Here is a 16,034-nt window from a genome sequence, read left to right as displayed (position 1 = left end):
AAAGCTGCAGGTTCCAGTTCCTGAGGCACTGGCAGACAGGTTTGGTAGTCTGCTTCTGAAAAATAAGGCACTGACACCCTATGGAGCCATAACTAGTTACATCTTTGGACAAAGCATGTAAGCATTCTAGGACTCACTTCAAGAACTTACCCATCTTTCCCTCCACCGAACCTAGCAGAGTGCCAGGCAAACGTCGTCGTAGTGGTGACGGATACTTGTAGAAAGGACCTCTTTAGTCTTGTAATGCGGCCTTAATCAGGTGTGGGTACCATAGCTACAGAACTTGTTCCCTTCTATTTTTCAAAAGCGAATGAGGCATGCCAAATTCCCGTGACTTAACTTTTATTTCGAGGGGGCTCGTTCTGATGCGGTTAAGGGTGGAAGATTAGCTTTGGGGTTCCTCCTTCACCCACTGGGAACGGGTTGCCTGACAGAAACAGCCAAGTGTAGTCAACATCGCCCAGGGTGAGAGGAGACCGACTATCCCCTTGGGAAAGCGATTCTGAAAACGCACACACGCAAACTCTCCCGACGTCAGGGGCTGGGTCCTGCGTGCACTTGGCTTCTTGACCTTGCCTTGGTCTCGCTTCCTCTGCGACTCTTCGGCGTGGCGCGCGGGCGGCGGGAAGGGCCGCCACAGATAAAGATCGGGACGCTGCCACCCGCGAACCCTGGGCTCTTAGCTCCTCCCCCTGGGGCGGGGGCGGGGCGAGAAAGAGGTCGCGCCAGCAAGGAGCGGCGCCGCCTGGCCGCGCGTCCGCTTCCTCCCCCTTCCCGCCCCCTCGCTCCACCGCGGTGAGGTCACGCGGGGGACGTCACGGGGTTATGACGGCACTAAGGGGCGGGCCTCCGGGAGAGGAAGGGGCGGGGCCTAGGCGGGCGGCGCCTGCGCAGTGGGCGCGGCGCGGGAGGAGGCGGAGGCGGAGGCGGCGGGGAAGCGAGGGGCGGCGGCGGCGGCGGAGGCGGCGGCGCTGGGGGGGTGGGAGGGGGGGGAGCGTGAGAGTGAGCGGCTCCGTGAGTTTTCCCCTATGAGGCGGTGAGAGGCCCGGGGCCTACCTCAAAGGAGCGGGGTCGCGGCGCCGGCTAGCAGCGGGCCCCCTCCCGGTCCCGGGGCCCGGCGGCGCGGCGGCGGCGGCGGCTAGGTTGTGAGGAGGCGGGGAAGCGAGTGTCCGGCCCCCGCCATGGAGGGCATGGACGTGGACCTGGACCCCGAGCTGATGCAGAAGTTCAGCTGCCTGGGCACCACCGACAAGGACGTGCTGATCTCCGAGTTCCAGCGACTGCTCGGCTTCCAGCTCAACCCGGCCGGCTGCGCCTTCTTCCTGGACATGACCAACTGGTGAGCCGGCCCCGCCGCGGCAGCGCTGGCAACGGCCTCGGGGCCCCTAGGGGAAGGGACACCGAGCCTGGGGGCAGGGCGGCCCAGGAGGGCAGTGAGGAGCACTCCTTCCCGGGGCGGGGCGGCGTGTGTTGTGAGTCGGGGTCACGGGAAGTAAGCTGGGGCCACGCTGAGGCTGGAGAGGGTGTGTGGAGGGAGTTGGGGGGTAGGAAGCGATGAAGGGACGCTCCTGAGGTTACACGGAGAATTAAGGCCCGGGAACGCCGGAGGAGGGGCGAGAGGTCTGGGGCACGGAGGCGTAGGGCTAGAGCCAGGCAGACGGGAGCCGTGGTGCTGGCTGAGAGTAAGAAGTACATGGAATCGAGATCTGGGCAATGGGGGAAAAGGTTGGGATGTGGAGGCTGAGGATGACTGGCAGGAAGGGGCCCTGGGAAGACTTTTGAGAGTTAGAAGTTGAGAGGAACAGATCATTTGTGGAGTGTTTTTGTCCCCGGTCGAGGACAGACTGGAAAAGGGGGAGAGGATTATGTGGAAGGACAAATTAGTATGGCGAAGGAGGTGACTTTCTGCAGAGAATTGTGTCCCGGAAGATGAGATCTAATGGAGGGTCGAGAATGCTAGATCCAGGGTCGGGCCCAGGAAACCTTTGGAAGAGCCAGGGGAAAAGAAATAATCTCCGCAGAGAGAACTTCCTGAAGGGAATGGAACCCAGGGAGAAGGTTCAAAGAGGGAACTTTGGTGGGGAAAGGCCTTCAGAATGCTGGGAACGGAGCGAGTTGGTGGAGGTTTGGGAATGTGAAGGCCTTGACTCCAGGCAGGGCACCAAGTGATTTTGGCTTGGAGTCACCTCGTAGCAGTCTGAATTGGGGCAGAAGACCACCCCACGTAAGAGGGTTTCTCAGTTTTGGAAAGAGCACTACTTGCTGTTTTTGGTCAGCTTGGCTTCCCCCTTGTTCTCTGAGGCGGGAGTTGTTTAGTTCACCCAGGGTGAGAGATGGAGTGAAGAGCCTTCGACTGACTTTGAATGGATCTCAGGGTACGCAGCTGTTCTTTGGACAGACAGCAATGATGTGAGTGCCCTTTGCTCTCTGTGTTGGGCATTAGTCCCCTGACGGTGGAATCTTGTTTCTCTTGGCACCACTTGCACAGCCAACCTCCCCTTTAGCCCGTGCTCACGGAATGCCTCAGAGTGCCAGAAAAGAGGCTGTCAGCCCAGGCTTCTGCTCACCTAGCCCCTGTCCCAGAGGCCCATCTTACTTGGGATTTCTGTAGCTGCGGCCACACTAAAGCTAAATGTCAGCGCAGCATCAGTCAACCCAGGTCCCATTCTCTATTTTAAAGTTGCTTGCTATAGCAAGAGTGAGATTGAGTTCCTAGATGTTAAAGAAAACCCTTTGAGGCTCTGGAAGCAGGAGAGAATGTTTAGGATTAAAGAAGCATTTGTGATCCAAACTTGTCTTTTATGTTGGGGGTGATGATGTCAGACAGGGGCCACAGCCGAAGTCGTTTTCTGAACACTGACCTGTGGTACTTCCATAGTCACAGAGTGTCTGGTTACTGAACACGTTGAGGAAATTTCTCTAGGACTCTGGTACAATTTCAAAGTAAAACTCAGATCTTGAGGATTGCTCTCTCTCTGTCTCTCTCTCTCTGTCTCTCTCTCTGTCTCTCTCTCTCTCTCTCTCTCTCTCTCTCTCTCTCTCTCTCTCTCTCTCTCTCTCTCTCTCTCTCTCTCTCTCTCTCTCTCTCCTGCCTCCTTCCCACCCTCCACCCCCCACGCCAGTGCTTTTTCTTCCTTGTTTACTCCAGTTCAGCATAGGAAACTTGGCATATTGTTGGTGCCAGTTGGGTAGGGGAGGATCATTTCTCCCCACCCCCTTGTGAGCCGTACCATGTAAACCCTGCCCTAATAAGTTCTTAGTTCTTAGAGACCGTCTTTATTAGCACACCACGACTATTGTGGCTACAGAAATAGTGTAATGAGGTGTTTGTGCTTGAGGTAAGTTTAACATCTAAGATTGTTTGTTTTCAGGTGCTGTAAAAGGTGAGGGATAGCTGAAACCTAGCGTGAATAAGAATCAAACTTAAACGCCATCTTTGAATTATAAACTTTTTCTTTAATTTCTTTAAACCCAAAGTCATCATAGGATAGCATGTTTACAGGTGATCTCTGTATTAAATGAGGTGTGATACATTTATGAGCAAAGCAAGTGAGCTATGGGAGGAAAAAACAGTGTTCTGGTTTTAAAGCAAGTCACACCAGTTGGAAATCAGTAGCCTCTTAGGAATCCAGGCACTTAAGTGATCATTCAGCTTTAAGCCACGTTGCTTTATTTTCTGGCTGTAGGAAGCATGTTCTCCATTTGTATTAGTTCATCCCAAGATGAAAAGTTATTAGTGAACTAAAAGCTAATAGGGGTGTCATTAAAAATATTTGTTTTTAATCATTTTATTGGGGCTCATACAACTCTTATCATAATCCGTACATCCATCAATTGTGTAAAGCACACTTATACATTCGTTGCTCTCATCATTCTCAAAATTCGCTTTCCACCATTTTTGTGTGTGTGTGTTTTTCTCATGAAAGCTAGTTAGTACCATTACATAATATTGGATTTTGGTTCCTAGATTGATCTGGCTGAATTTATCTTCAGAAATTTTTGTTTTAAATAAATATGAAAACTAATTAAAACAGTTAGTAAAAATGTGTGTGTAAATGGAAAACCCACCATCACCGGGTGAGTCCAACTTCTGGTGGGTGACCTGTAGGGTTTGGGGGCTCTGTATCTTTCCGGGGCAGGCTGAGCTGCTGCTGAGTGTGAATGCCCACCTTGGCCGTCTGCAGTCCAACGCTTAGCCAGCAGCACCGCCAGGGCTCCTCATGTGCGTGGTCAAAATATTTGTGTCTCATTGAAGTAAAAATATCTAAACTGTGCCATCGAGTCCATTTCTCCCCAGGGAGACCCTATAGGACACCCTGCCCCTGAGACAAGGTCTGACTATGGGAATAGAAAGCGTAGTCTTTTCTCCTATGGAGTGGTTGGTGGTTTCGAACTGCTGACCTTGCAGATTAGCAGCCCTGCTAGTAGAAATGTGTTGTTTTTAAGTCACTTAAACCCAAACTTTTGAAATTTAAGGTAATCCTAATAAAAAACATAAGTCGCAGCCAAGAAGTACGTTCGGATTCACTTAGTCCTGTAGGGCAAAGTTCCTGCCCATTTGGGTTTCTAGGACTGCGAATCTTAGTTCATCTTTCTCTCCTGGGTTTGAAAGGCCGGCCTTGTGTTTGGGAGCTGAATGAGTGACCCACTGTACCACCAGGGTTCCTGCAATTCTAATAAAAGTTGGCTAAAATTCCTCTCAAATTGTCATGGTTACACCTGTTGAATTGGAGATAATTAGCCTTCCTGTGACTTCATAAGTATCCTTTTAGAGTTGTAATAAATAACCACCACTCAGGAGCTGGTAAAAATCAATATTTTAAAACGAAGACCATGGATCTTCTCAAGCAAAATCATCATCAGAAAGACTGCGTTTTTGTTTTCTAAAGGAAGAATTATTATTTTTTCTGAAAACTTGGCTATGTTGAATGTTTTGATCCTGCGAATTCTCTTCCTTGTTAAAAGAGTTGAACTTAAGGGGGTGCTGGAAAAATCCTGTGAGCTACAAATTCCGATATCTCCACTTTATCCTGGATTGTGGGTATAATGGAAAGCTTTTAATTTCCAGGGGGTGGGGGTGGGGGTGGGGGAGACACTGAGTACTTTTTTTTTCTGAGAAGGGGGCAGTAGGCTAAATATGTTTGGGAACCTCCGATCTTTAAGATGGAATAGAACGACGATAGCGTTTCCTAGAGTGATATCTGTACAGGAGCAGACCACCAAGTTTTTGTCTCACATGGCGTTGCTGGAGGGGTGGGACTGTTGGCCTTTTGATTAGCAGCCAAGCCCTCAACAATTATGCCATCTGGTCTCCTTTTCACAAACACAATCCCCCTCATATGGGACTTAGGATTGAAAACAGATATTTTGAGGACCACAGTTCAATCCATAATACATCTTATCACTGATTTGCTATGTCTAGGACAGGCTCAGTGGGATGTAGTTCATCTTTTGTTTGTAGAAATATGTAAGTACATTAAATGAATAAATAACATCTTACATTGAAAAACCTGTATTTAGGAATAGTGTAAAAATCCATGCTCACTTATGGTTCAACCAGACTTACCTGGTTGATACCTATTATATATTAAATTGTGTCCTGAAAAATGTATGTTTAAATACTAAAAAAAAAAAAGAGTTGAACCTTTTAAAGGTTGGATGTGCATATGTAGATACAAGTATTTCTCATCGTTAGAAAGAGCCTTTTAGTTTGCCTTTTGGTAGTGTTTTATGTGGTCACGATGAGTCAGAATGAACTGGTGACAGTAGTTTGGGCTTTGATTTCTGGTACCTGAGCTGGTAAGCCACGCTGTCTTGGTTGACGGCGCTGCCTCGTAACAGAAGCAATATTTATCCCTAAGTGCGAGTCTGTAGAGTGAATAAACGTAAACTCAATCTTTGAAGCCAAACGGAAACAACTTAAAGGTTAGGGTACCTTTCTGTAGGTGGGCTATCTTGCAGAGACACTATTGGTTATGAATATAGAACTGGAAGATTCGCTAGCTCATCGCAGTTTTTGCTTTGGAATTACACCTACCCTTTCCAAGATAGCTCTCTCTCCTGTTCGTGAGTCCCTAAAGGCAGAGATTTGCAAGGTGCTGTATTACAGTGTTTAATTTTCTTTCTAGTTAGAATTCTTAGTTCAAAACTCATTTCTCCTGTTGCAATGTATGCTGTTTTCATTAGCTTATGTTCTCCATGGAAATACAGAATATCTAGTAAACATCTTCCTTTGGATGTCAGAAAACTTCTCTTAATCCAAATCATTAAACATTGTCTTTTAAAGATTAATTATCTATCTTAAACGTTTTCAATTACTTAAAATTTAAAAACATTTGATTGAATGGTTTGGGATTCTTTATCATATGTAGTCTTAAGTGATTTGTATGCGTTACTGCTCCCTCCCCCCCCCCCCCCCAGGAAACCAACAGGGTTCAGAGAACTTGCATATGGTTTTAAACTCATTTCTGACCCTTCAAGTCACTTGTTCCTGTTATTTTAATTTTGTTTATGATTCATTGCACAAACATTTTTATTTCTTATGTTCTTTGTTTCTGTGACTTTTAAATCGTTTTATTGGGGGCTCATACCACTCTTATCACAATCCATACATTCATCAATTGTGTAAAGCACATCTGTACATTCATTGCCCTTATTCTCAAAACATTTACTCTCCACTTAAGCCCTTGACATCAGCTCCTCATTTCCCCCCTCCCTCCCCGCTCCCCCCTCCTTCATGATAATTTATAAATTATTATTTTGTTATATTACACACTGTCCAATGTCTCCCTTCACCCACTTTTCTGTTATCCGCCCTCCAGGGAGGCGGTTATATGTAGATCCTTTTAATAGGTTCCCCTTTCCTACACCCCCCCCCCTTTCCTTCCCTTCACCCCCTTCTTCCCTCTACCCTCCCGGTGTCACCACTGGTCTTGAAGGGATCATCTGTCCTGGATTCCCTGTGTTTCCAGTTCCCATCTGTACTATTGTACATCCTCTGGTTTAGCCAGATATGTAAGGTAGAATTGGGATCATGATAGTGGGGGCCGCAGGGAAGCATTTAGGAACTAGAGGAAAGTTGTATGTTTCATCGTTGCTACACTGCATCTAACTGACTTGTCTGCTCCCCGCGACCCTTCTGTAAGGGGATGTCCAGTTGCCCACAGATGTATCTTGGGTCTCCACTCCACACTCCACCTCATTCACAATGATGTGATTTTTTTTGTTCTGATGATGCCTGATACCCGATCTCTTTGACCCCTCATGATCACACAGGCTGGTGTGCTTCCATGTGGGTTTTGTTGCTTCTGAGCTAGATGGCCGCTTGTTTACCTTCAAGCCTTTAAGACCCTAGATACTATATTTTTTGGTAGCCAGGCTCCATCAGCTTTCTTCACCACATTTGCTTATGCACTCACTTTGTCAACAGCGTTCTAGTTGGGAAGGTGAGCATCATGGAGTGCCAGTTTAACAGAACAAAGTATTCTTGCATTGAGGGAGTACTTGAATGGAGGCCTAATGTCCATCTGCTACCTTAATACTAAGCCTATAAATATATGCACACAAATCTATTTCCACATCCTGATATATGAATATGTACATGCCTGTATTTAGACCTCTATGAATGCGCTTTGCCTCCTAGCTCTTCCCTCTATTTCCTTTTACTTTCCTCCTGTCCCACTATCATGCTCAGCCTTCAATTTTGTTTCAGTAATTCCTCTTGGTTATATTAACCTTGGTCAAGCCCTACCAGGCCTCTTACACCCTCTTTGCCACTCATTTTGGATCACTTGTTGTTCCCTTGTCCCTGGGTTTGTTATCACCCACTTCTTTTCCCCCTACTTCCCCTCTCCCCTGTCCCCTTGAAACTGTTGGTCCAGTTGTTTTCTCCTCCAGATTGTTTATCCAGCCTATCTTATCTAGACAGACCTGTGGAGATAATAACATGCACAAAAAACAAGACAGGGCAAAAGAAAGCAACAAAGAAAACAACAAAAAGCTAATAGCAAAACATAAAAAGGACACAACACAGCAACAACAAAAAGAAAAGCTTGTTGTTAATTCAAGGACTGTTTGTTGGCCTTTAGGAGTGTTTTCCGGTCTAGTCTCATGGTGCCAAGACTTGGCCCCCAAATCTATTTTTGGTATTCCCTGGGGACTTCGTTGCTCTGTTCCCCTTGCTGTTCTTTTGCATGCCCTTAGTGTTTTGCCTCGGTGTGGTGGGATCAGATCGGGTGCAATTCCCACAATGTGTCTCCAGTGCTGTCCCCTGTAGGGCTATGGGTCAGTGAGGGATGTTGTGTCTCATAGTGGAGGCGGCCATGTGGTCTTCTCTGTGGATTGGCTGCTCTGAGCGGGAATATCGTCATCAAGGCATGGTTGGCCAGCATGCGCTCCACTCTACAGAGAGTTTTTCTTTGGTATTTGTGGCAAGAGGCAAGTAACACTTTAGAGTTTTTGGAGGACATTAAAGGTCAGTGAGTATTTGCCCCTTTTATCAGTATAAAACCCAAAACCAAGCCTACTGCCATTAAGTCTGTTCTATCTTTTGCAGTTCTGCTCTGTAGGATTTCTGAGACTAAATGTTTGCAGGTGCAGACAGCCTGGTCTTTCTCCCTGAGAGCAACTGGTGGGTTTGAATCGATGACTTCATGGTTAGCAGCCTACCACTTAACCCACTGTGCCAGCAGAGCTCCTTTTTCTCAATAGAGGGGTCAATAAAATATCTTTTATTAGCATAGTAACAGCAGTGGCTATTTCCCTCTGTTTCACTCATTTCATTCAACGGTGTTGGATTTTGGTATTGAAACATTATCATAGCTTACCTGCAGGTATTTTCAGAAAGTAGGGTGTATTTTTCAGAATATTATGTGTGCCACATTATGGATAGAACAGATGCTTTCTAGAAAAGCAAATCAGGGAAAGCATTTCTGTAAAATGTTCTATTTATTTCTTCAGGATTGTCAGAGGCATTCTTACTGGGTAATATAAAGGTATTAACCACAAAACAATAAAGTGAATTCAGAATCTAGAAATGGAAATCAGTTATACGTCTTATCTGACTTCACAGTACCTCCTCTCAATCCTTATCTCCATTACCTTCATGCTAATGAATTTCTGACTCATTCTGTGGTTCATCTGCTTGAATCTAGAAAAGTCCCTTTATGGTACTGATAAAACTTGTTAGTAATACTGGTTTTCTTGGGGGTGGGGGAGAAGGGTGCACCAAGGAGCAGGGTAGGGAAGGATTGTGCTTCCCTCTCAGTGGTGGAGGGTTGGGCATGCTGTTATTCTGAAAAGGTTGGGAGTTCCTGCTTTGGACAGATAACTTTTCCTTTTGTTTTTTTGGTCTTTGTTTTTTGAATGGTACATACAGTGTGGGACTCTCCGGTAATATATGAGATGTAGCCATTATCTCTTACATATTAGAATTTCTGGTCTCTTTGCTTGCTATAATTCCATTTTGGAGGGAGCTCTGCTCTGTTAATGGCCAGGATTACGGCTGCACCTTAGTAGAGATTCGAACCCAAATATCATTCTTTGTTTCCTGGGGGAGTGGTCAGAGTGCTCCTTAGAGGCGGTGATGGGGAGACTTCCTTGTACATACGGTGAGCATGTTGTCAGGAGAGATCAGTCCCTAGTGAAGGGACTGTAAAGTAGATCAGCCATAGAGATGAAGACCCTCAAGGAGGTGAATTGACTTAAAAATGGGCTCACGCATAGAACAGTTGTGAGAATGGTGCAGGACTGGGCAGTGTTTTGTTCTCTTATACATAAAGTCACTACGGGTCTGACTCAGTGGCACCTAACAACAACGTGGTCTGCTGAAAGACAAAAAGCCACATCCAAGCCATGCTTCTGTGTATCAGAGCCATTTTGGGAACACAGAGGATTCCCAGGACCATCAGAAGAGCCACCAGTTGGAACGTGTTCTAGATCTCTGGTTCGAAGGGCAGAGGCTGAGACCAGAGGCTGGATGGAGGCCCTTAGAACAGAGGAGCATCACCAACACTTTGAGACTGGTGCAGAGAGCAGGTGGACTTTGTGGCTCACAGATGCAGAAGCCAAGGGGCCCCTCGACTGGGAGGCTGAGGACTGGAGACAAACTTGATTCCTGGCTGAGGAGAGGTGTTGCTGTGGACTGACCTGTGACACCTAGTAGGCAGTGTGATACAAAAGCAGACGGTATCCTGTGGCATAAGAGGTGACTAGTCTGTAGAAAAATTGCATTTTTCTTTCATTAACTATTTCCACAAACTGATCAACACCAAACCAAACTCACTGCCATCGAGCCACTGCTGACTCGTAGTGACCCCCTGTGAGTTTCTGAGACTGTTTACAGGAGGAGAAAGCCCTGTGTTTCTCCCGAGGAGCTAGGGGTGGTTTTGAACTACAGACCATGCCAATAGCAGTCCAGTGTGTAACCACTACACCTCCAGGGCAAAGCCTCCTTGAAATTTAATAGGGAAGTGCATGTGCCTGAAGCTATCAGAACCAGTGTTAAGATCATTGAGCAGAAACATTCATATGTTACTGTATGGTTCAGAACTGATGTTCTACAAAGGTTTGAGTGAGCTCTGGTTGGTCAGTGGATTAAGTGTTAGGCTGTGAACTGGATGGTCAGTAGTTCAAACTCACCAACGGCACTCTGAGGGACAGATGAGTCAATTTGGTCCCACAAAGGTTTATAGCCTAATTTAATAAATTGTTGAATTAAAAAAATGATCTGTTCTACAATATCTCACAATAAAAAGCTTTAAAAATAAAAATTTGAGAGAAAAAAAGACTCAAAGTCTCAGAAATGCTATGGACACAGTTCTGTGTCCCATAAGGCTGCACTGAGTCAGAATTAATTTGATAATTTGGGAGCTGCTCTTTCTGTGAAAGCCTGGGTTTTCTGCTCCCCTAAAGAGTTACAGTCTCAAGGGTTCATGAGGAAGGGAGGGAGGGAAGGTGGGGGGAAACTAGCTGATACCAAGGGCTCAAGTAGAAAGAAAAAATTTTAAAATGAGGGCAACATGTGTACACGTGCTTGACACAATGGATGTATATATGGATTGTGATAGGAGGTGTATGAGCCCCCAGTAAACTGATTTTAAAAATGTTTACGGTCTTGGAAACTCACAGGGGGCAGTTCTGCGTGGTCCTATGGGGCTGCATTGACTTGATGGTAGTGAGTTTGATTTTCTGGCAAGTTGTTTCCTTAGGAGTAAGAGCTATCTGAACAGTGAAGCAGGGCTGCCTAGACGGTTAGGTTGGCTGGAAAGTGCTTAGTGGGTTCTGGGGTGGCAGGACATGGCTTTTTTTTGGAGAGTGAAGTTTTGGAATTTTTTGGGTGGTGATTTTCTTTTAAAGAGGCAAAAATGGCGGAATTTAGGATGAACCATTTAAAGCTCATTCTTTGGTGTCATTTAGTACAGTCGTGGTATTGCACAGTCACCAACTCCATTCCCCTCCTTGCCCCAACCCCATGTGCCCATGGCAAGATTAACCTGTTTGGATAATTTATTTGGGTACGAAACACTGTCTTTTGTTTCGGTTTTGCTTCACTTGTTAGTTGCTGTTGTGTTGTTTCTACTCGTGGGGTTGCCATGTGTTAGAGAGTAGAATTAGCAGTCCAGCACAAACTTACGGATCTTCTTTCACCTCACATAATGTTTAGCCAAGGTATATCCAAGTTGTAGTACCTCTCAGTAGTTCCTTCTCTCTTTTTTTTTTTTTTAACTTTTTATTATGATTTGGACTAAGTTTTAAGGAGCAGGTAGGCCAGTTTTCTACTCAGCAATTCATACACGTTTTATCTCATTGAATGCAATCCCCACAATGTAACATGGTTTAACCCACTTCCTTCTAGTTGGCTGGTTATTCTAAGGAATGCATGCCTTTCTAGTGTTGCTGTTCACCTTATTGGCCTGTCTGTTGTTTAGCTGAAAATTGAGTCACAGGAGTGGGTTCATGTATTTGCAAGCCTGAATGTTGATAAAGACCAGTCTTGAGGATTTCACGAGTGTTTATCTGACCAGTAAGCCTGATGTGTTTCATGACTTTTGCTCCATTACACTCACTCACTCACTCACTATTCAGGAATCAAATGTGATTCCTTTCAGAACAGTTGACAGTAGGACTTGGGCATAATCTAATTCTCTTGATCTCAAGGTCCTGGAGGCTGAAGCTCACATGGCTGATTAGTTCATTAGGTTAATTGGTTCCATGAGTCTTTGAGTTTCTTCACTCCTGTGTGCTCCAGACTAGGAGAGACCAATAGTTGCACCTTAAATGGCCTCTCACCAAAGTAGGATGAAAATCATTGTGTTTATGGACTGTGTTAAGCTGCTTGACTCGTCTGCCCCACAAGACCGTGTCCTGCGTGTCCGAGTCGAACTGTGCCCCATAGTGTCTTCAGAGGCTGAGCTGCTTGGAATGAGATCACCTGTCCTTCGGAAGACCCTCAGGGATGAGCCTGAGCCCCAGCCTTTAAGCTGTGTTACATTATTTGCACCACCCGGGGACTCCGCCAGTGTGTGCAGATTCCACTTCATAGAAAATATTTTTACCTGTTGGATATGTATTTGAGCTCCACCTTTTAGCTGTTACAGTGTTGCTGTGAACATGCGTGCATGAGGAGGTCTCAGAAAGCTAGTGGACAGTGGAATGGAACGCTAATGGGATGCGCCGTGAACCTTTGAATTGCCCTTGCACACGTGCTCTGAGTGATACTTGTTTGCATTTCTTTTGGGCGGCTACTGATTAGGAGAATTGCTGAGTCATAAAGTAATCCTGCGTAGCTGGGTGATGCGGTGATTAAAGCACCTTGCTGCTCCTTGAATGGTTGTCTGGTGGTTTGAACCCACCAGCTGTTTCTGGGGCATGAGGGTGCTGGTAGGCCTTCTCTATAAGGTTGCAGCTCAAGAAACCCCGTGGGGCCGCTATGAGTCAGAGTAGACTTTGACGCCGTGAACATTTTTTTTTCTTGTTTAGCAATTCTAGGTTAACTTTCTGAGCTACTGCTGAATACCAAACTCTCTTTTTACAATCTGAGCAGTAATATACAAGGATTCCAATTTCTCCATATTTTCAATGTTTTAGATGACATATAGATACCCTATGGTCACATGCTTGACTACTAGCTGGAAGGTTAGCTGTTTGAATCCACCCAGAGGTGGTTGGAAGACAGGCCAGCACTTGTTAAGGCTCAATGAGTCAGAGTCGACTCAAACGTAACTAATAATAGCAATTGTGGGTTTATTGGAGGGGGAGGGCCGTGGCTGGTTCCGTGGTAGGACGATTCCCAGTCATTGTGCCGCAAGCACGGCCACCAGTCATCTGTCTTGTAAACAGAGGCTGACTGTGGGTATAGTGCTGAACAGGTTTCAGAGGAGCTTCCAGGTGAAGATGGGCGAGGAAGTCACTTACTGCTCCATACATCACAGTGGTCCAACGTGCAGCAGAGCGTAGGGGTGGCACAGAACTGGGCACTGTTTGCTTGCTTGCTTTTTATTTTGAATTAGGTAAAGGTCTGCAGAGTGGCAAATCATCAGCTGTGCATTCGACATCTGGTACACTTATATTTATTTCCCCCAACTCACCCATTGTAATCTACCATTAGTTATTCCGATTTTTCCCTCTCCTTCCTGTTACCATTCTGCCTTTTTCCTAACTCTGAATTTTTTACTTGGGCAAAAGCTGCCCTTTTTGATCTTACATAGATGATGATTCTAACACAGGAGTGAGTTCAGTTCCAGCCCTGAAGGGAGAGTAAGGGTCTTAGACTTGGGGATCTCACCTGTTTCTTGTCAATCATTTGTTCCACTTGATTCTCCTATGCTGGCCAGAACCGTCTAATGAGATCCTTTTCTGAGCAATCAGCAGTGGTGGCCGGACACCGTCTAGTCCTTCTGTTTCAGGGTTGTGGAGACTGATATTTGTGTAGTCCATTGTTGCCACACATCTTTGGATTTTCATCACTATCCTTCCTCCATATGGGGAGACAGCAATGGTTGCACCTTAGATTATATTGAGCCGAGTAGGATGTAGAACATTGTCTCTGGATTATATGATGCCGGTAGACTTCGGTGTTCCTTGAGACTAAGGTCCTGATCCCAAGACTGGGTAGCAGTGTGTTCTGTTGTACATGAGATTGCCATGAATTGGGGCTGACTCTGTGGGACCTAACAACCACAGTGGGTGTGAAATGTTGTATCGTAATCGTTTGGTGTGTATTTCTCTAATGACTAATGATGGTGAGCATCATTTCATGTGCTTGTCAGCCACTTGTGTCGTTTTTTGAAGAAACTATGTATTCCCTGGATTTGCCCAGTTTTTGGACTGATTTGTGTTTGCTTTTGGTTGTTGAGTGTTGAGTTATTTATATACAGGCTCCCATGCTGTCCGAAAGAGTGTTCCTATGAAGGCTTTCAGAGGCCAAAATTGTATAAAGCAAAGAAACACTTTCCACTAATTTATGAGAAAACATCTTGAATCTTCTCAGACTGTGATAGGTAGGTTTATTGTGCCAACCTGGCCAATAGGAACATGTGGGGTTAATCAGGTTGCAGTTTGATTGGAAGGTAAAGAGACAAATTAGCTAGACAAGACCTGCCCTTCTCTCTTTTTGCTGTCTGGTGATTGGACCAGCATGCAGTGCTTTAGCTAGTTCTCTGCCTTAACTTTTGAGCTACACTGCCCATGGGACAAGCCAACCTATAGATCTTGTTGCTAGAGCTTGAGATTCTTTCAAGACCTGCTTGTCATGCTGCTGATATGTACATCATGTACATGGCTTGAGGCTGGTGGATCCTGTTGTCTTATATTACTTGAGTTCAAAATCGCATCCGGGCAGTTTTCACCGTTTGCTGCCTGTGGGCAGACTCTGCCTTCATTGCCTTAGGGAAGACTCAGCTGTCTGTTCTTTTGACCTTTGACCCCAGCAGCCCTTTTGAGTTGAAGGACTTCCAGTGTATTAGCTGTTCTACAGGAGTTGAACTGAACCCTCTGTACTGCAGTGTGGACTCATTAGCTGTTATATTTCTTTGTGCTGCATCTATCTTTCTATCTAATCATAAGTGTGCTGGTTTTGTTTCACTAGAGAACCCTTCCTAACGCACAGACCCAAATAACAAATCAAGTAGCACATAAAACCTAAAATATGTAATAGCCATATGTAGTGTTATGCTGTGGTGGTGGTGTGGGTTGTACTGCTAAAAGCTAAGTCTGCAATTCAAATCCACCAGCTTCTGTGCGTAGAAAGAGGTTGGTTGTTCCTGTAAAGACAGACAGTCTTGAAAACCACATATGAAAGAAAACGTAGCCCCACTACACCGAGGCAAAACACTAAGGGCATGCAAAAGAGCAGCAAGGGATGCAGAGCAAGGAAGTCCCGAAGGAGTACCAAAAATAGATTTTGGGACCAGGGCGTGGCACCCCATTAGACTCGACCAGAAAACACTCCTACTAAATGTCAACAAACAGACCTTGAACTATTTATAGGCTTTTATTTTTTTGTGTCATTGGTATTTTGTTTTGCTCTGTCTTGTTTTTGTACATATTATCTGCTTGTCTATCTAGATAATATAGGCTGGATAAACAATCTGGAGGAGAAAACAACAGGACTGATGGTTCTTGGGGTACATGGGAGAGGGGGAGGTGGGGGAAAGGAAGTGTTGTTAACAAACCCAGAGAAAAGGGAACAACAAGTGATCTAAAATCAGTGGCAAGAAGGGGTGTAAGAGGCCTCATAGGGCTTGATCAAGGGCAATGTAACCAAGAGGAATTCCTGAAACCCAAATGAAGGCTGAACATGATAGTGGGGGCAAGAGGAAAGTAAAAGGAAATAGAGGAAAGAACTAGGAGGCAAAGGGCATTTATAGAGGTATAAATACAGGCATGTACTATGTAAATATATTTATATATGATGGGGAAATAGATCTATGTGCATATATTTATAGGTTTAGTATTTAGGTAGTAGATGCACATCGGACCTCCACTCAAGTATTCCCTCAAGCTAGAACACTTTGTTCTATTACATTGGCATTCCA

General features: G+C 45.5%; 1 protein-coding gene across 4 annotated transcripts in view; it reads left to right on the top strand.

Annotated features, from left to right (window-relative positions):
• Positions 1-986: 986 nt before the first annotated feature.
• Positions 987-16,034, top strand: part of ILRUN (inflammation and lipid regulator with UBA-like and NBR1-like domains) — a 99,389-nt gene continuing 84,341 nt past the window's right edge. For 3 of the 4 annotated variants that reach the window (XM_075555496.1, XM_075555497.1, XM_075555499.1), the window contains exon 1: positions 987-1,339. In XM_075555496.1, the coding sequence (XP_075411611.1) occupies positions 1,182-1,339 (158 nt within the window). In that variant the 5' untranslated portion in view covers positions 987-1,181. The remainder of the gene's footprint in view (positions 1,340-16,034) is intronic. The other variant, XM_075555498.1, reaches the window with a different exon arrangement.

This window comes from Tenrec ecaudatus, chromosome 7, assembly GCF_050624435.1.
Source record: "Tenrec ecaudatus isolate mTenEca1 chromosome 7, mTenEca1.hap1, whole genome shotgun sequence".
Classification (NCBI taxonomy): domain Eukaryota; kingdom Metazoa; phylum Chordata; class Mammalia; order Afrosoricida; family Tenrecidae; genus Tenrec; species Tenrec ecaudatus.
This window is presented reverse-complemented; position numbering and strand designations above follow the sequence as displayed.